General features: G+C 35.9%; 1 protein-coding gene across 4 annotated transcripts in view; it reads left to right on the top strand.

The window, feature by feature from the left end:
* The window catches only part of MEIS1 (Meis homeobox 1), a 176344-nt gene that overhangs the window by 121720 nt on the left and 34114 nt on the right, over window positions 1–20510 (top strand). For all 4 annotated transcript variants that reach the window (XR_015794904.1, XR_015794905.1, XM_088134258.1 and 1 more), the window contains exon 9: window positions 18818–18894. Coding sequence is in view for 2 of the 4 variants with exons in the window: in XM_088134258.1 (XP_087990384.1) it covers window positions 18818–18894 (77 nt within the window). In the remaining 2 variants the exon portion in view is untranslated. The remainder of the gene's footprint in view (window positions 1–18817; window positions 18895–20510) is intronic.

Consider the following 20510-nt stretch of genomic DNA (forward strand, 5'->3'; position numbering starts at 1 on the left):
CATTATTTTTTACTAACGTTCTCTTTGATTTTCCACATTCTTTGCCAGTTTTTTTTTTTTTTTTGGAAAGTGCTAGGATTCCTGTTTTCATTTTGCAGCAATAATATTTATTACAGTTAGGATTATACAAATATTTTCTGCAGTGAACGTTTGACGGCTATGAAGAGTGGATATATGTCCCTAAACACACAGTGTGAGCAGTCAAAAATCCCAGATTTGTGCTCCTCTGTGGTTATGATGCCCTTCACACTTATGTATTTATTGTAAGGACCACCAATCTAAGGCAAACTTGATTACTAAACCTCATATGAAAAGCAGTCTTTGATGTGAATCATTGAATACAGTGTGAATAAACATCAGGAGCCTTTGTGTAGCCGATGGTATGAAAATGAATTCCACAAGCATAATGTCCATTTGATATTATTTGTCTGGATAAATCATGAAGCAGAGGTCTAGACTGCATTCACCTTGCAATAAAAACAAGATGCGCTCTTTGCGAAAAAGGCTCTTGAATATAAGATACTTCTGACCCTTGAGTCCAGGGATGTTTTGCTAAAGGATGTTAAAAAGCAAAAGCAAAAAAAAACACCTTGGCCAGAGAACAATGTTGTTATATACTCTTTCAGGACATTCTAGAAGGGGGGGGGGGATCATTACAATATAGCTATTTCCATTATACAACATTATTTTTCATCTTTATTGCTTATCTACAGTTTTCACTGCACTTTTAACGGCGTGGCTGGTCAGAAGAGGTGAGGAGGAACGTGCGTACATTTGGCTGCTGTTAGTAACTACTAGCTGTGCTTGAATCTTTGTCCCTGTAGATTTTAATGTCCCTGCAGACTGCTGGCAGCCTGCTTCCAGCTGTGGCAGGCATGATGCAGTGAATTGCTTTTGAATGTTCTTTACTCAAATAGGCAGTAATTACAAGCTTAAAGAGGTTTAGTGGTCCAGTAAACTACATAATCACCCCTGAATTAGCCTGGGCTCATCAGTTGCAGTCCAGCAAGCTCAAGACTGCTGTTTGTATGCCGTCTTTATCACATAGCAACCTGAGCAGCAGGTGTGGAACAGCAAGAATCCCCCATAAACACAACTGTCTACTGGGGACAATGATCTCTAATGAGGTGAGGCTACACCATCACTGTAATTTAAGTGGGAAAATAAATGCCAGAGAATGTGTTCCAGCTCCAAGCGAGATTCTTTAGATGCACTGGAAGCAGGATGATTGCTCTCTTTGGGATGGAAGATTTGCTCCCGTTTTCTAGATTTTTACCTAATTTTTATACAAGCGCACTTACTTTTTATGGGTGGTATTTGTCTATTACCCTTTGTCAGGGAAAAACTGAATATGATGGATAGCCCAATTGCGTTCTTTGAGGATCCTGACAATTCCAACATAGAAGTTTTAAAATAATACACAGAACACTTCAAATCTTACCCTAATTTTCATCAGATGCCTGGTGGCTGCTGCTGCTTCTTTTTAAGCAAAGTTTAGAAATTGCATGCTGACACGTGACATCTTTCATATCATAGCAAACTAACCTGGAAAACTGCAGGAAGTTCTATTCTTTCTGAATAGGATTGCAACTGGTATATTAGCCTACGCTAGTAAAAAGTACTCCTGGCCCCTATAGCTTCTTGATCTTCTTTTGTTATTCTCAAGATCTGTATTTGATCCTTTTTGAAGAAGTGAAAGTAAAAATATGAATCTGGAAGATACATTTTTCCTGTCCTCCGTTACCGTAAAACTACTTGCAGGTAGATTCAAAAGTTTCATTACCTCCCTAGTGCAAGGAGATGCTTAAGCCTAAGCATCTATTTACAGACGACATTTCATCCCAAATCTCTGAATAATTTCCCCCAGTTAATTTCATGTAGATATAGAAAGGCATGGAGGATAAAATGGAACTTTGTAGCACTGATAATTTAATAGCCAGGGAATACTCAAAACCACTCTTAACACAAATAAAGGTTGCTGAAGGATACTGTTGGTGCTGAAAGCTGATGAGAGAATCAAGAGAACCAACATTATTGTATTCTTTATTAAGGCAACCAAGAGTGTTTTCCATCCATAACCAGGTTTGAAATTGTTGGAATAGATCTTATTATCACATCCAGTATTGCCAGAGGTTGGAAGGGCAACCATGCACTTCAAGTGTGATAGATTTGATATTCAGTAATAGTCCTCTGAAACAACTGGATCTAAATTTCAGCAGAGGGTTTGTCATTGTTTTATTCAAACCTGCAGTAGACACTGCTGAGGTCCACATGCACAGCTCAACCCTGGCTGATTCTCAAAGAAAGAGCAAGTAGTAAGTCTCCTAGTTCTTCAAACAGTTTATCCATTTCCTCAAGTTGCAAGAGCTGAAAGATATAACTTGTCACTGCAATAGCTCAATACCACAGCATCTCCATCCACAGTAGCTCTTCCTATAAATATGTTGAAACACTGATATGCATTCAAGTGACTTCATTCACAACATTTTTAGAAATGAGCCTTCAAGGTTTTACATTGTTTTTGGAGGCCTTTAACCCCAAAAAGTAATCTCATGAAATGCTGGCACAGGTTTCTTGCCATACTTGGGTTTACAGCTATTTATTCTATATTTTTCTTCATTGGCTTTCTAATAGTTAACACTGTCATTTCATGGAACTTAAGAATATCTGGAAACTGACCCAACCCTGTGTTTTGTTTAGGGACATTTTGGGGCACTTGAGTCAGTAGCTTGAACACTTCCATTCCTCCAAGTGGAGACTGGGAACTTTGCAGAACATACAAGTAAATCTATAGGAAAACCCTGAACAAGCCTTAGAAATTCATCCATATCTAGCAGCCTCCAGGGATAGACTGTCTCTCATTCCTGCAGTTTATACAGGTAAATATCATAGATGATCTAGGGATCAACGGAATGACTGTTTGATCCCAATCTCACAGATTGTGTGTAGATCTTAATTTCAAAAGTTTACAACTGCAGCAGGAAGGGGAGAAGTCTTTATTCAATTTATGTCATCTTTTTTAAGAATGTGCTTGCATTTTGTACACAAACCCACATATAAGGAAAATTGCTCAATTTGGAATACTTGCTTACCCTTAGTTATTATTATGTTGTGGTACACAAGTATGGCAAAATGTTTGTTACCCAATGTATATAAAGGCAACTTTAAAATACTGACAAACAGCATAGTAAGAAAGCAGGGGGAAATAAATTTGGTTAAAGGGAAGATTCTAATCTGTGCTGCAATCATTTTAGCAAAGGTGGGATGCATCTTTAAGCTTGTTTGAAACTGCTTAGATTAAAACATGGAACTACTAGTTAAAACCTCAACTTCTAGTCCTGAAATGTTTGCTTGAAGAAATCTAGTTTGGATTGTCTAAACAGAATATATATCCTTTCATCAAACTGGTGCTTTTTTACAGCCATTTGGGAAAGAAATGGTTTTTTTTCCCCTATTACATAGTTATTTTCATTAATATCCTAAAAGGTCTCCAGGTAGCTTTTTGATAGAAACTTTAATTAATTAAAATTTTGGTTTAAATTTGTGTGGCTGTTATAATTGACTGGAAATGCTTTTTACTAGTAATTGTCTCAGAGTTGCTTGCATGTAATATTTCATCTCTTTACTGTGCTACATTTAACATAATTTATCATCTGTGCATTTTTAATTAATGAGCCAAGCTGATATCCTTTATATGCAGCCTATTAATTTGTCAGTACTTGGGTTCTTGGTATGATCCAAGGGCAGATGAAACGGCCATTTTGCTGAAGCTGTGCAAGCCTGGTTCTAGTTAGTGCCTGGATGGGAAACCACCCAAGAATCCCCAGTAGATCTGCTTTAGGCTCACGATGGAAGAAAGGAAGGATATAAATGTATTTAAAATATTATAACACCTCAACTATAGAATAAAATAAAAGAGAAAAAAATCCATCACTCAGCTATATTATAAAATACTCCTGACTTTTTAGAAGAAAACATTAATAAAATGTAATACTGTACAATTTCTTCAATCACATTTATATAGTTAAATGCTTTAGAATTATTACCAGGTGTCACGCTTGTAGTATGCGAGCAAGTTTCAATGCATACGGGACTAATACAATCATAATTGTTGCCACTGATAGACCTCTGTGTTGCTTTCAATAACCTTTCATTACTGTCCTTTGTATATATTATAACAGTTCTTATAAGTGGGTGAAATAGTTTGGATTAAAGCAATTGCATTATAAATCCTCTGCTAGCAATCCAATTTATAACAGCATAATCATAATGAGAAACCCAGTCCTCTAGCATTTCCAATGTACACTGTTTCTGCATATTTAAAAGGAAAGTGGTTTTCCTCTTTTAGATGTCATCCTTTTCTTTTTCTCCTTCAGGATCACTTTTTCATTCCCCTCTTCATCATCCACAATTGTTTGTTGCTTCTGTATAGAATTTTATAGAATTAACAATAGAATTAAACTTAATTTGTAAAATAAATAAATGCATAAATGGGGGAGGTTCTACTGATGCAATGCTTTTAGCATATTCATGAGATCTACGAAAGCTTGCATGAATGATAAGAGGATATACCAGAAACCCACTTAAACTAGTGCAGTCTTAGCCCAGCTTAATAAATCTGGAAATGATGAACAATGCATTTATAGTTGCACGCATTTTTCCTTTCTCCCATCCTAACCTTCCTGTAATGCTTTAAACACTGTACTGGAAGTTGTACTGGTAGCATTTGATTGACCTTGTCTGAGCTTGGAAGCTCTCATAAGCAGGGTCAGGTAGTTGGACAGGCAACCACCAGGGAATCTGAAACTATAGGCTAGACTGAGAAGTTAGAAAACATTACAGAAGAAAGCCACCAGCCATTTGGATATGCTTGCCAAGAAAACTGTATGAATGTGTCTGTCAAGTCACAAAGAGTTGAAGTTGACTTAAAGGAGGCCTTACCTTTTATGGCTAGGTTTACCATATTGCTAGTTATAGTTAGTAATGAAAGAAGACAGGAGTGGAGAGCAAAGCAACTAAGAATGATGCAGCCCAGGTTTCTCCCAGTCTATTTTTCCTTCTGTTTATTTTCTCTTTATATTTACTAGATGGACTACAAAAAAAAAAGTACAGTTAAAAGAGAATGGAACAATTTTTATCCCAAAAAGCAGCAATACAACTTTGGTAGAACTGAAAGTCAGAATCTAAAATGTCATGGGGGTAAGGGGGGAACTTGCTTCCAAAAAGTTATAATAATAAAAAGAAATAACTTTTTTTTTTTTTTTTTAGAAAAGTGTATTTTATAACTCTAGAACCACCACAGAAAAATTTCTTGTCCTATTGGATGAGAATTTTGTCTCTACAGAGTTCAGGATTTGAAGCAGAATATTAGTAATGAATTTTAAAGTAGGAAACGTGCATAGGGGATAAAGTTCTTCCTTGGTTAATTGGGGCCCTGAAGCTTTAAAGAGCAAGACTTTAATCTTAAGCTGTGCTTGTAATTGGTCCACATACTTAAGGATAGATTGATCAGTTTTTGCCAGAGGACCCCTTTTGTTTGGCACAGAGTAGAATTCTGCAACAGCTCTTCCCAAACTGTCTTCTTCTATGGCATCCTCACATAATAGGCATTAGAATGGTCTAATTTGGCAATTAAACTGTGCATGAATGTCAGCCTTACTAGATAGACCAGACAGGAAACACAACCAAGTGAGCTAATTTTACTTTGACTACATTGGCAGAATCTTGCAAGTCTGAAAGTACAATTTTCCCCACTGTCTCCTTTACAGCCCAAGAAACTAGGGAGGGTCTCTTCTGAGCCACTTGCCCCACCCACTGTCCAGCTGCAGCCTATGCTGTCTCTTATCTGATGATGATGATGATGATGATGATGATGATGATGATGATGATGATTCCCTAGGCAGGGTTTCTTGGCCCATTCTCCCAAGATCTTTCCCACATTGCATTACAATGAATGCTAGTACCTAAGTTTCCATTTTCTAACAGTGGGTGCAGATACTGAACCAAAGTGCTTACACAGTTCTAATATATCCTTCTAAGGATTTTTTTTTTTTTTGCACAACACATAATTAAACTTTGGAATAAGCTACCATGAGATGTGGTCCTGGCTACGGGTTTGGCTGGTTTCAAAAAAGGGTTGGACCAATTCATGTAAGTCATGTGGATCCATGACTATTAGTCTTGATGGCAGTGTGACTGCTTCTGAAGGCCATTTGCTGGCTGACTTGTGTAATTGGTTGCAAAAACAGACTGCTAGACTAGATGAGCCAGGGGTCTAATCCAGCAGGGCGCTGCTTATTTTCTTATGTTCTAAAGTTGCTAAACTCTTGTCTTTGATAGAATGTGGTTCCATCAAGGACAAGAGCTACTCAGCTAGCTACTGCACTATAAAACCTATGCAAATAAACTCTGTTTTGTCAAATTTAAGGTAAATTTTCCTTATCCAATCCATCACTGATTCCAAATGACTATTAAGGCAAGCAAAAATAACTTTCAGACCAAGATGATAACCAGGCCAAGCTGGATACAAATGACTTTATTTGCAAAATATTTTCGCCAAATCGCAGTGGGTTGTTGATGATCGTGCAGATTTATCAGCAGACAATATAAATCTTAGAACAGCTTTGCCTGATAATACTGTACAGAAAGGTACTAATTCACAAGTATTGCACTGTTTTACAATATGCTTTCAAAAAAGCTGCAAACCGTGTTTCGTAGAATTTGTTTTGAAATTTCTATCACTTATTTGAAACCTGAGGTCTCAGAAGATACATCCTCACTAACTCTTAAAAGCAGGGGATACTTTTATTCTAGACAGTAGAAAAGGAAACCTAAGGACAATTGTTTACTTCAGTTTTTAAAAAATCAACCAAACGGGAACCCTATTGGAATCCACTAGCTTTCTCAAAGAAGCAGTTTTAGATGTTTAGTTCTTCATGATCTCAAATGATACATGCAGAACAACCACCTCTAATCTATGTGCTTTTGAATACGTCGGAATGGTGATATGTTAAAGCACTTAAAATATTTATAACCAATCCACATTAAGCATGGCACTAATTAAAATGGTACATTATAGGTTTAAAAGCTTTTTATTTAATTTAAATAATTATTATTTGTTTTGAAATTTCTATCACCTATTTGCAACTGGAGGTCTCAGAAAATTCATCTTCACTAACTCTTAAAAGCAGGGGATACTTTTTATTCTAGACAGTAGAAGAGGAAATAATAATAAAAAGTTTATATTCTCATTTTTGAAAAAATGTTGCCATTTTGACTTGTGGTTTCTGGTGCCATCCTTTCCCTCTGCAGTTATGAATACACTGGAATAACCTTAATGTTATCCCAACTATTCTTTATAATCAGCCTTAGCATGAATAGCAAAATTTCATAGTAATAAATATCTGATATCTCCAGCTCCCAAGCCAATCTGTCCAAGACCTCACCTTGAGAGGCATAGAGTAATAGATTCTCTAATCTATCCCTGGTAAGTAGCTAATACCAGTTCTAGGTGTTTGGTAAACATTGTTTCACCAATTGGTTATTTGGGAGGTAAAGTAGTTGTCATGGATCACCACAGCCTCCCAAGGTGAGGTCCTGGAGCCAAAACAAGCTCCTTTGGTTTTTCCAGCAAGCTTAGCTTTTGCATCAGGACTAAATTCTGGACAATTCTGAAAATCATTCTAATATTAACCAATATCAGCTCCACTAGGTTTAAAACTAAAATATCTAGTTGGGGAAAATGACCAGAGGAGGAACAAGTGTCTGATCTGCTCCTTCCTTGTTCCTAGCCTCCTTTTATTCCAATAACATATTTCCTTTTCAAGTGGTAGGTGCTTCAGAGAAGTAGAGTCCTTACAGAAGTTAGAGGTAGGGCATCCAAAAATAACCAAGGAGCCCTACTATTTATTGAACACATAGCCAATGTGTAGGAAGCAATTATAGTAAGGAATAGCTGGTTTAACTATTTCCACATTACCAGTGTAGAAGCTGGATAAAGTTGATGTCTCTTCTGTTGATCCTGTGGAAAACTGATGGGAATTAATCAAATTATTTCATACATTTTCCCCTTTCCTAGTCACTGTAATATTCAAGTTATCCCACTGTCACAATTCTTTTCATGTCTTACTGAGTTCCTTCAGTATAATATGTAATAAGAATAATATTTATAGTGAGCCTTTCACCAAGGTGCATAACAAATAACCAATTTAAGAGACAATTAAAACATCAGAATGTAAAAGGCAACCAATAATTACAAATCTTTACATAATAAAATTACAAAAGCACAATCTAATAAAAATGAACTAATTTATAATCACTAAAACAGCAAAACTAATTAAGATACATGAAATCTCATGCCCTAGCATATTAGCGTATAAGACAATTCAAATTAATAAAAACATCCATAAAGAATAAAACATTTGAAACACTACATATTACCTGCTTGGTTAAGATCAGATTTTGCAATATTGCACAGGCTGTGGCCAGTTTCTTCCACTATAACACAGATTATACACATACACATGTTTTAAAATCCTTCTTAAAGGTGTTAAAAGTGGTTGTAGTTTAGGGACCTGTTTCCACATTCAGGGGGCCCATGCCCTGGAAAGTCCTTGGAAATAACATATGGAAAAGGAGCATGTTCTAATGAAGATCTCATTCTAGACTTTAGCTTAACATAATTTGGGAACAGAAACTAAATTTTTTATCGATTCATTCTGTACATGATAGAACCCAGACAGTGAAATTACTGAGAAATTAGCAACTGACTTGCCGCTTTTGTGGTTGTTATTATTTAGATTTGTTACAGCCACCTTACTCCAAAAAGCTCTGGGCAGATTACAACACCCAATAAACCATTAAAAACAATCAAAAACAACCCACAGCACAAAGGCCTGAACAAAAACAGTTATAACAATCAAAACGAAACAAAAAACACATAATGGGGTCTCCAGTAACACAACCCCAGGCCTAGGAATAGAGCCTGGTCTTAAGAGCCTTCCAAAAGACAATGGGCACCATGTGTATCTCCGGGGGGGGGGGGGGATGCTGTTCCAGAAGACAGGGGCTACGGCAAAGAGGGTGTGCTTCCTCCAGCCCATAAGTTGACAATGTTTAATTGAGGGAACAAGGATACACCCTCAATTAAACATACCAGGTAGGCAGAAACAATTGGGGATGGGTGGTCCCACAGATAACCAAGTGCTGTGCCATGAAGGGTTTTATAAGTGTAACCAGCCCTTGAATTGCACCCAGAGGCCAACTGATAGCTAATGCAACTTGTGTGGAGTGAAGACACATGAACATAATAAGAAGTGCCCATCATAGCTTGCACTGCTGCATTTTGGACCAGGTGTAGCTTCCAGATGGTCTTCAAGGGCATCCCCATGTGAAGCACATTGCAGTAGTCCAGTTGCAAGGTGACTAAGACATGAGTAACTATCTGAAAGGCCTCCTGGTTGAGGAATGCGCTCAACTGGTGCACAAGATGAATCTGTGCAAAGATGCTTCTGGTCACAGTTGGCATCTGCTCGTTGAGCAGTAACTGTGAGTCCAGGAGGACCCCCAAGTTGTGCACCAGTCTCAAATGGGAAGTGCAACCCCAACCAAGACCAGTGATGAAAACGTCCCTGACTTGGGGTGCCCAAATAGGCACAACCACTCAGTCTTGTTAGTATTGAACCAAAGTCTTTTCCTCTCCATCCAAATTAAAACAGACCCTGGATTAGTACATTGACACCTTTACCTGTGCAGCTTGATGTTGAGATGTACAGCTGGGTATCATCCACATACTGATGTTCCAAATTCTGAACTGATGGATGACTACACTCAACAATTTCATGTAAATATTAAACAAGAGGGGGGAAAGCATCAAACCCTGAGGCTCCCCACACCTGAGGGGCCAAGGGCATGATAAAGTCTCCTTCGACTTGAGCTTGACTCATGATGTCCTCATGGAAACTTCACACGCTTCTGTTGGCAACGCTATTGAAGTGGTTTGCCATTGAATTTTTTTTTCAGGCTTCCTGTCTAGCCTATAGCCCTGAAAGTCCTTGGGTGTCCCCTGCCGAAATTTTTCCCCAGCCCATCTAAATACTCCTCAGTAGCTTCTAGGTTGAGAAGAGGTCAGCCTGGTGCTGCTATCTGTTGAGGCAGATTAGGAAAAAGATGTCTAAAAGCATAGAGGGTACAGTATATTGGGAGAAATGTGCATTTCTTTGTGTTTGAATGCAGTGAGTTCCTAGCAGATGAGCACTCCCTGTTCCAGATACAGAGCTGGAGTCCAAAAAGTTTGTGTGTGTGCACACATGTGCATAGACAAGGGCAATACACTGCTTGTGGAGCAGAGGGCTTTTTGCTATAGCATGGGGTTCATAGAAAACTATCACTAAGAATGCTTGCCTAGCCCTAGCATCAAATGATTTTAATATGCTTTGTTATAAACATCTGGTATTATCTGGACACTGTTTCTGTTCACTGTTGTACTGACTCTTTCCCCACCTTCTACCAACCTGATTTGATGGCCGTGTTGGATCTGATTATATTTGACCTCCGTGGTGTGTAGCAATAGGTTTTCCTTTTTCACTTTATGCAGGCTGATGGTTCTTTAATAGTTGGCTTTAATTATGAGGGCAGCTTTCATTTCTTTTCCACAGAGATGCAGAATAAAACTATAAACAGTAAGATATAGACAACATTGAGAAAGTTCATTTCCCCCAACTAGTGGCAACCTTGACTGATTTTGAAAAACCAAAGCAGAGTAAGGCCATATTAGTATTTGAATGGGAATCTCAGGGTTATAGACTAGACTAAGGGTCAAAAAAATATGCTGGAAAAAGGCAGTGTATTGTTGCCAAGAAAATTACTCAGACATGTCCCTCAACTCCTTAGGAACTGAGCAAGAGTTAAAAAATATTTCATCTTTTACATTTATATGGGTCCTTTTACCCAAATCACAACTAATGTGACTGGTTTATTTCAATATAAATAGATTATTTTATATATATATATATATATATATATATATATATATATATATAAAATAATCTATTTATATTGAAATAAACCATAGATATATACACACACACACACGCATGCACACACGCACACACATCCACAGATATTTTTGTTTAAGAGGAAGATGGGAAGGATGGTATGTTACTTTGGATTTGCTTCCGACAAAGAATTATAAAATTATTTATGATATACTGTATTTTCCCTACCTGTTGAAGGAGATTTCATTACATTTAAGGGTTTCTGTTTTTTTGTTTTTGTTTATTTATTTATTTATTTGGGGGGGGAGAAAAACCAAACTTGTATCTTCTTAATCAATTATAACAGAATAGAAAATGTATCCTGTATATTTTTCTATAAGCTGTTTGGATCAGTGGGGAAAAAAGAGTAGCAAGCTGTTGCTTCAGTTCTCTTTTCTCTTTTAACTTTCCACCCAAATGCTACTAAGTGAGAATTAAGAAAGCAGGCTGAAATCTTGTGATTTAATTTAATAGTGTTTCAAACAATTTTGGGAGACACCTTAGTTGTCCTTTTTGATTTGCCTTTGTGTCAGGAGGCAAGGACTCGACTACTATAAATTCAAGCTAGGTTCTTAGGCTAGACTGTGCCCTGCTTTTTAATGCAAATGAGAGGCACAAAGTGTCTCTTTGATAATATGCAGTCAGGACACAAAAAAGGTTTCATTCAAACAGTAAAAGTAATTCATGAAGTTGAAAAAAAAAAAAGAAAGCATTATGATTTAAAAGAAAAAAGTCTTCATGAATGTATTATAATGAACATAATCTTGATGAGTTAAATATTCCAGAAGCAAAACATGACAAAATAATATCGTTAGCTTTGCTTGATGGCAAAAAAAAATTGATTTAGCACAATTGAAAGTTCCATTCATTTATGAAATAATGCTCTGCAACTTACATATATATATATATATATATATATATATATATATATATATACACCCATCACACTGTATCCTTTAAGATATGAATTGTTTACATGAACAGCTAGTTGGTTAATCTGTGCATTACAGCTGATGCAGCAGTATTAAAACAAGACAAAAAGTTGCATAAAATGCAAAACAATCCCCCCTCATAAGTTAGATGTTGAAATCATATTTGGGATGGAGCAGGGGGTGAAAACAAATGGCTATAAAGGATGTAACATCTTGGTTATATTATTCAAGTTTATCTCAAGCCAACTTTTAGGGGTACTTTCAGTTAATGGTGAGCAAGGTAAAACTTTTTTTATTAAAAGCTACTTTCATTCACCCAGTGATAGCACACAAATCTAATGAATCCTTTTTGAACTGGGGAGGGGGATGGCAACATTTTCCAGACCAGCCCCTGCTTCCCAGTCTCATTTCTATCATTCTATAATATTGTTTGCCCTGCTGCTAATTCATGACATTTGCTACTATTTTTTCCTGTTTTATTTTATACCTTGGTCAAGAAAGCAAGCCTCTGTTATAATGGAATAATGGAGCTAGAATTTTAAGGAAGATAATTCAGCACGTTACATACATATGCACACAACTGCAAAGGTTCTGTAGCCATATGGATATGATCTCGCACTGGATTATGCAGTATATTTAGGAACGTTATTAATGTAAAGTTATGTTTGAATACTGGAATGCTGGAAACCTTTGTGAAAAGGCCATAGTTGGTGAACTAGTATTGATAAGGTTTCAGTCTGGCCATATCCAGACCATCCAGTTAAACAGGGTGGAAGAGAACAATTCTGATTACTGCTATCCCTGTTTCTTTTACATTAGAACACCACTTTTGGGTATCTGGAAATTTTTTCCTTAGACTTCAATTTTTATAATCCCATCAACTGGCCAATAGCTAGATGCAATGCATTACAGTACACCAAACAGGGTCACCAGGGCATGGATATCTGAAACAAGATTATCTCTGTTCAGATATCTACACTTGTAAAAGGCCTTCCAGGTCACAGAGGTCACTTGTGCTTCTAACAGCAAAGATGGATCAATGAGCACCTCTAGATTACAAATGTGATCCTTTCAAGGGAAGTGCATTATAGTTAAAATAAAACCATATAAGAGTCAAGCAGAAACCTTCTGGAATTGGGCAGCAAAGTACCATTTCAACTATTTGTTTGTTTACACTATTCTGAGAGGACTGCGATCCAGAGAAGCTTACAGAATACTATCTTTAAGGTGCTGCAAAACTTTCTGTTGCTATTACTCTGAGAAGATCCCCAAGGAATCAGCCAAGTGTTCTTTTTTAAAACATAATTTTTATTAAGAATTTTGATTACAATAGTAAAAACTGATATAAACAAAATTTAGGGAAAGAGAATAGAATAGGAAAAAAAATTAAAAGTACAGGAAAAAAGAAAAAGAAAAAGAAAGAATATAATAAAGAAAAAGAGAAGCAATATATAAAGAAGTGATTTCCAACCTTCATCACAAGTATAAATAAATTTAGTAACACTTTACCCCCATAAGGATACAAACAAATATCTCTTCATCTGATATCCCATCCCTTATCTGTATACAGATCCATAAAACATAAACTTTTCAATCCTGGAGTCAACAAAAAGTCCATAAAGGGTTGCCAGAACTTTGCAAAAAAAAAAAAAAAAGTATTATTTTAACCTTTATCAAATAAGCCAACTTTATATTCCTTCCTTTTACTTCTAACAGTCTTAATCTTTAATTCCATCAAATATTGTTGTAGGATTTGATTTCTCTTCAATTCTTCTTTATCCCATCACACAGATTTCTTCAAGGCTTTAACAAGCCTATTTTGAAAATCCAATAAGAAAACATTTTCCAGGTCATTCTCTTGGTTTATCACTTGTATTTCCTCTTTTATTTTTAAAACTTCAGCCAGTTTCTTTTGTATATCCAGTAAAGCGTCCTTTTCCAAATCATTCTCTTGGCCGCTTGGTTCCACATCTGTCATTTCTTCATTAACATCTTTTGGACATAGCCTTATCCATAGAAGCAGACATCATTCTGACAGTGTTGATATTGGAATTACTAATTTCTGGATCCATTCTTCAAAGATTTCTTTAATGTTTCCAATGTTATAATGTTTTGTGTCATTTTCTAAGTCCCAGTATTACCTGACATCAAGAACAGGCTTGTTTTTTTTTTTCCTTCTGCTTAGAATCTTTAGTCCCTTCTAGTGCCCAGTTTCTAAAATCATAAAGTAATTTATCTTTTTTATGTCTTACAATAACCAGGATTGCCAAATGAGCCTGTTTCCCATGAGAAGCTATTTTTTATTGTTAATTCCAAAACCTTATAGTAAAAGCCAATATTCCAAATTTATCTGGACCCATAATCCATTTATAACTTTCTTAGATCAAAATCTTATTTAGCTTTTTGCTGTTTATTTCAATGTTTTTAAGTTCTTGAGCTTATAATTAATTCTTCTTTTGTTCAGAGTTGAAGATAAACTCAGCCGATGACTTTCCAAACTTGTTGTTCTGAAAGTCTCTAATAGCTTTAAGATGGTTAATAAGCAATTTCCAAAAGTGATTAGAAAGTGAGGCTTGAACTTAGCATCCTTTAAAAGGCTCTACTGCAGTTGTGAGCAAGATGGCTGATCCCTTTGTCTCCCAGTGCTCAAACCCATGGAAAATTGTTGTCCTGAGGTCTCCTTGCAAGGAACAGCCATCTGGAGCACATGTGGGCAATCTCCCGTCCTCTGCTTATCCGGACAGGTTTTAAGGAACTGATGTACTTACTGGTTCCTTGGTCTTTGCCGCGGTTATTGGCTCCATTTTTGCAGAGACGTCTTCAGTTCACCATATCTCCCCCGGGAGTCACCAGGAATCAGCCAAATGTTCTTGTTGCCTTAAATGTAGTAATGTAAAATGTATTCTGAGAGGATATGAAACAACTTCTGATTTAATCTTAATGAGACTGAGGAAAAGCATACTTCATTTGTTACTGAATAAATAATAAATTCACAAGAAGTCACTGCAATCAGAATTCTGTTGTGAAGCTTGAACTGAATTTGTTCACCTGTAATTTGAGACACCTCAATAGATATACAGAGGGAGAGAGGGAGAGAGAGCGAGAGAGAGACTGGATTCTTCCAATATGCATTATCTCTAGGTGCATAGGATTGATTCTGGGAGCATAAATCTGACCATACATAATCAGTGTTTTATGGCTTTCATTCATCTGAAAGTGTTAATGCAGATCAAATGGAAAACACTCCAGAAAGAATAGCTCTGGCTACTGCTCTGCTCTATATGTGGTCCTAATCACTATTTCTTATTTTAAGATCTAAATGTAATTTTGTTTTCTCTTCTAATGTGTTACAGCTCTTCCAGAGACTTGAGCAGAATCCTTTCTCAAATTCCATCTTGATCAATTGTGTGCAAATAATTAAGCTTTTAAGAGATAATGGTATGAAGCTAATGTACACATCAAAAGTAAAGATCTCAAGTCACTGTTTATTGAACAGTGGCCAAATCTCCTTTGATATCCCAAAGTGATCTTGGTGATAAGTATGCTTCTTAGATGAAACCAGTGGGATGTTAATAATTGACTGATTTTAAAGAGGATTCTCTCCTTTAAACCAAGAACACAACAACCAGATGATTGTGGAAAGTAGGGATGACTGATAGATTAAAGATGAATTGTCAGCAACTCTACATAATGAATTTCCATGTTTTAATGTTAAAATAGTAGTTCTCTGGAGTATCACCTATTCTTATGCTGTAGTGCAGTGTCTCCTGTAGCGTGTGCCTTACTAGCCTCAAGGATGGGAAATCAACAATGCTTTGAATGTTTTTAACATAGCCTAGCCTGTGGCATGTTCATTCTTGGTCAACTTAGTATTGTAATGTATAAGGAATAATTCATGCTTCCTGCAATAACTGTATTATAAAAATTAATGTTTCAAGCATATGAAACATTTTGGATTTTTTTTTTAAAGAACCAGCCTCATTATGATTTTTTTTCCTGTGAGAGATTATCTCCATGAAATAATGGCTTTCATGTGATTATTGCAATTACAGTTTTTTTCATGAAACTGAACGTTGATGCTAAGCCAATAACCAGACATTGGGGAGGGGAGGGAAGAGGGACCATGAAAGAAGGATCAGATGACTGAAAACATACCACAATTTTAAAGATTTTTTTTCTAATATTTTAGAATACTCAGGCATGTGGCTGTGTATGTGTGCTTTGTTTACAGTAGCTATATTATTCGGATGGCTAATTTTATCTGTTCTTGCATCTATTTCAAAAGATCCAGAACAATTGAAAATTGCTTCATGGAGACAGAATTCTCAGTCTCAGTAGCTTGAGGCTGTCTTGTTAATTCTTGCTTCCTGCATGGAATTAGGCATAGTTTGCTGAGTTATGTAAAACTGGATCTGTTGCAAGGTGGCAAAGCAATATGAGAAAGGGGAAATGATTTTGAACATCAGAGAAATCAGTAGTTACCTCTAAGCAAATAAAGCCCCATTAATCTGACTGCAAGCATCTCAAAACAAGTGTTGTATGGGATTGCAAAAGAATATAAATTCAAATTTAAGAATCATTGCATTACTAAAGAATTATCAAAATGAGCCCAATGATAGCAAAATGTGGTAACCTCAAAAGCTAGGGCCATTAATCCAGTCTAGCAAACTCCTGTAAAGCAGGGATGGGCAACAAGTGATCCAAAGGGCCTCAAGTGATCCAAAATCTCTCTTAACTATCCTTGAAGGCCCCTTCGATCAGGTAGTATAGATTTCCACCATCTTGAGGTAGGAAATACATACAAAGTAAGGAGTGTAAGCCCTGAAATAGATGAGTACAGTTCAGAAACAAAACAAAATACCCCTCTTCTCAGAACAGAGGGAATCCTATATACATAGACTTAACATAGCTTTACCCACTTTACAACAGTACTCTGCAAATATGGCTCTTGGCTCCCCAGAAATGCTTAGTGTGTCCCAAGCCATCAGAACTTTGCCCATTCTTGTCTTAAAACTGAACTGATAAGCACTCCTGTGCTAGAAATAGGCCTGCCCTATCACAAAAACCTGTTTCGTAGACAAAAAGTAAGCATTGACAATGGGGCTTGACAAATAACTCACAAGCGTCAAGTATTAGGTATTTCAGATATCACCTAGTCAACAAACATCGCCAGATAAAGTGTTGGAAAGGAAATCCCAGCCAGCCTAGAGGGATAATTTACTTCACTTTTCTTGCATAATGAATCCCACCAGTCCTATGTTACCTTTGCAGGCAAAGCTATAATTGGGGAGGGAGAGCTGATTGTATTGATGGGTATTTTTTTAAAAATGTGAATCTTTGCATTATGGCCTGCCAAAAGTTTATACTACCAAAGCCAAAGACAAATGATCGCAATCCTGTGAATGTAAGAAATTGGCAACACTTACATTGGAGACTCATCTATCATAGAAGCATGAGACATAGTAAGAAGTCTCCAGTGTTTATTTTCTTTTACTGTTTCTCTAAAATAAAGCATATAAGCTCCTTTTCATGTAAATGTACTGTAGCTGCACAGCAGTTCATCTTAAAATGTCAAGCTACAATAGTGCTTAAGTTTTCCTTTATTATCTGCTACAAACTTTTTTTTAATGTTGGAAAGCTGAAAAGTCAAGTCCAGGAACAGCTTTCTGGCCTAGTTTACTTTGTTACTGACCCAGTAGGCTTTCAGCTAACAATATTAGTTTTCAGAATTTGGAATACTCTTGGAAATAAAAACCAGAATCATTGTGGATCATTGTGCAAGAAGATGTCAGTTAACTTTTATTATTTGTTTTTGCTCATGTGTTTGTTTTTAAAAGTGATGAAAACACTCTTAAGAATATAAAAAGAGCTTTTCTTTTCCGCTATATAGACCTAGATAACCTCAGAATATTGACAAAGATGATTGTGCAGTGATTACTACAACCAGGACAACTCATCAAAGTACTTGCGATAATTTTAAACTGTTCCTATAGATATGATTTTTATATCTTTTCAGAAGAAAATGTGAAGAAACCATTCAGTCTTTGTCTGATTTTGTTAGAACTAAAAGTTTTTAACTTTTCTGAATTAGGATTATACCAATACCAACACTAGGCAGTATTCTTTTGTGAAGTGGGGAAGTTCAAAGTAGGCTAGTAATAAGTTTAAAACAGTATTGCATCTGAGTTCTGTCTTAAAATGTTGACAATTTTTCTTTAAATTTGTCAATATATCAGTATATAATGAGTGGATACAAACATACAATATAAAGCTATGCAAAAGCAAAAAAGGGCCTTCCTAAACTAACTGCTGAAATTCTCCTAGCAAAAGTGGAATTTCTGATTTATTATTTGTATCCCTTAACCGCCAATGAATTCTGCCCAGTGTATACAATCGTTGATTTTAATCAAAAGTAGACAGTTAGATTGGATCATTAGAACAAAAATGCATTCAAGATAGAAATATGCCAAACATGGACATCAAACATGAATATGAAAAAAGTTATTTATTCAAGATGCAGAAAATGACAGTAGTCATGATTCTTTCAAAGAAGAGTTAAAACTTTGTACTGCTGCAACAACTGTCGTCTTTCAGTATCAAAGTACTTGTATCCTAGGCAGCTCTTTCTACACTTCGCTAATCATTATAATTGGCTTGTCTTTTACTGCCATTAATTATATGATGTAGTAGTCCATTAATAATTATGAGAGTGACACACCTCAGCATTTTCGTCTTTAATTATAGATACTGCATTTTTATGATTCAAGAAAATGGCTAATAAAACTGTTTAATAAACACCCACACTATAGATACCTAGGTAGAGATACTTATGCATATTTACTTATCCTACAGCACCCTTACCCTTCAGAAGAACAGAAAAAGCAGTTGGCACAAGACACAGGGCTGACAATACTTCAAGTGAACAATTGGTAAGTAATTATGCTTTAGTATTTACCCAGTATCAGCATTACAGCCTCTGGCAACCTGCAGCTAATGGTTTGCATTATGATGATCCATCTTTGAGTAACCTGCTTTCTTTCCTAGTTCAGGATGGCAAATCCAGCACAGCCTAGAGAATGCTTTCAGCTAATGGAACTAGTTACTTTATTCCCTCAGTATTATGGCTATTTGCTTTCACACAGCATTGGAAATAGTTAGGTTTCATTTTGTAAGTATTTGTATAGTGCCTGACTAGAATGGATTTGTTTTAGACCACCTTTTAAGAAATCAGTGTCTCAACAGCTAGGAAATTGCAGATGAATTGACCATTATTATAGTTATTTCATACACATTTCCGTGTACCGTTTCATGTAATATTGTTCACGATTGCTGCAATCTAGCACAGAACAGCCTGAATCCTATTAACGTGGATGTAAATAATGTCACCCAAGCCATAGTAGAGAAAGCTAGTTAACGTAATTAGTAATAAGCTAATTAGTAAAAAGAACAAGCAGAAATGCAAATGCCCAAATCTTGGTTTAGGAGGGAAGATAAAACTTCTTTAAATAGATTAAGTTTTTGCTGTTTCTAATATTATAGATCTTAATAGAGAAAAAATGCTGTTAAAAAAAAACAATTTAGTGTGCCGCATTTGTACTTGCTATGAAATGCAGGCTTCACGCAGTATACTGAAACAAGGCTTTATATTTAAATTATATTGAAATCTAATGCTGTGTAAAATTAAGTGAATCTAATTAATTGTCCCAATAATTTTAGATTAGTGTTTATGACATGGAAATCTTTTCCTCTTTGAAGTAATACCCAGGAAATGGCTAAGGCAAACTCCAAGGGCGACATGGAAGAAATCTAAACAAAATTATTTCTTTTTTTTATTATTATTCAAAAAGTGCCAGAGATTAATATTGCTGAGATTTTGATTAGAAGGGTAATCCATTTTAGTGAATAAATTTGGTTTTGATGCTTTATTGCACCTGCATTAACCAGCCTTTCACAGACGGAGTGACTAGAGACCAAAGGGAGGGGTTTCAGATATATTAAACTCTATTACAGAAAATGTAATTTCTGTCAATATAATCCCATGTATTCTTCAATTTAGTACTTTGGAGATAACAAGCTACTTACAATATATTTGCCTTCAGAGGATTAATTCACAAAGTGCTATCTGTAAGACACAGACGGGCTCATATAATCAGAGCTTGTAAAGGTTATCAATTTCTGTGACCTTACAGCAGACATAGGAGATCAATTTGCTATAGCCTTTTAAATATGTTGAACAATGAGATCAGAATGCTTTGTGTGTTGATTTACACTTATTTTTGAATGCCATGTACCAAATAATAAATAATTACATGTTAATCACTAATAAGGACATCAGAATATAAAAGCACACTTGATGCAGATTTATGATAATAACATGTCTGGCTTTTATGTCTACATTTTGATTTTTTGGATCCTTAAAATTGGTATGTAATTTGCAAACATGTAATGCTACTACTTACAAAGTTTGTTGAAATTGCTGTTTCCAGGTAAATTATAAAATATTTGTCTGGGGACTCTTTCTGGTATTGTAAAAAACAAGGCTGAT

This window comes from Python bivittatus, unplaced genomic scaffold (genome assembly GCF_059951505.1).
Source record: "Python bivittatus isolate LINGU-HERP-01145 unplaced genomic scaffold, Pbiv_v1 ctg000020_np1212, whole genome shotgun sequence".
NCBI lineage: Eukaryota > Metazoa > Chordata > Lepidosauria > Squamata > Pythonidae > Python > Python bivittatus.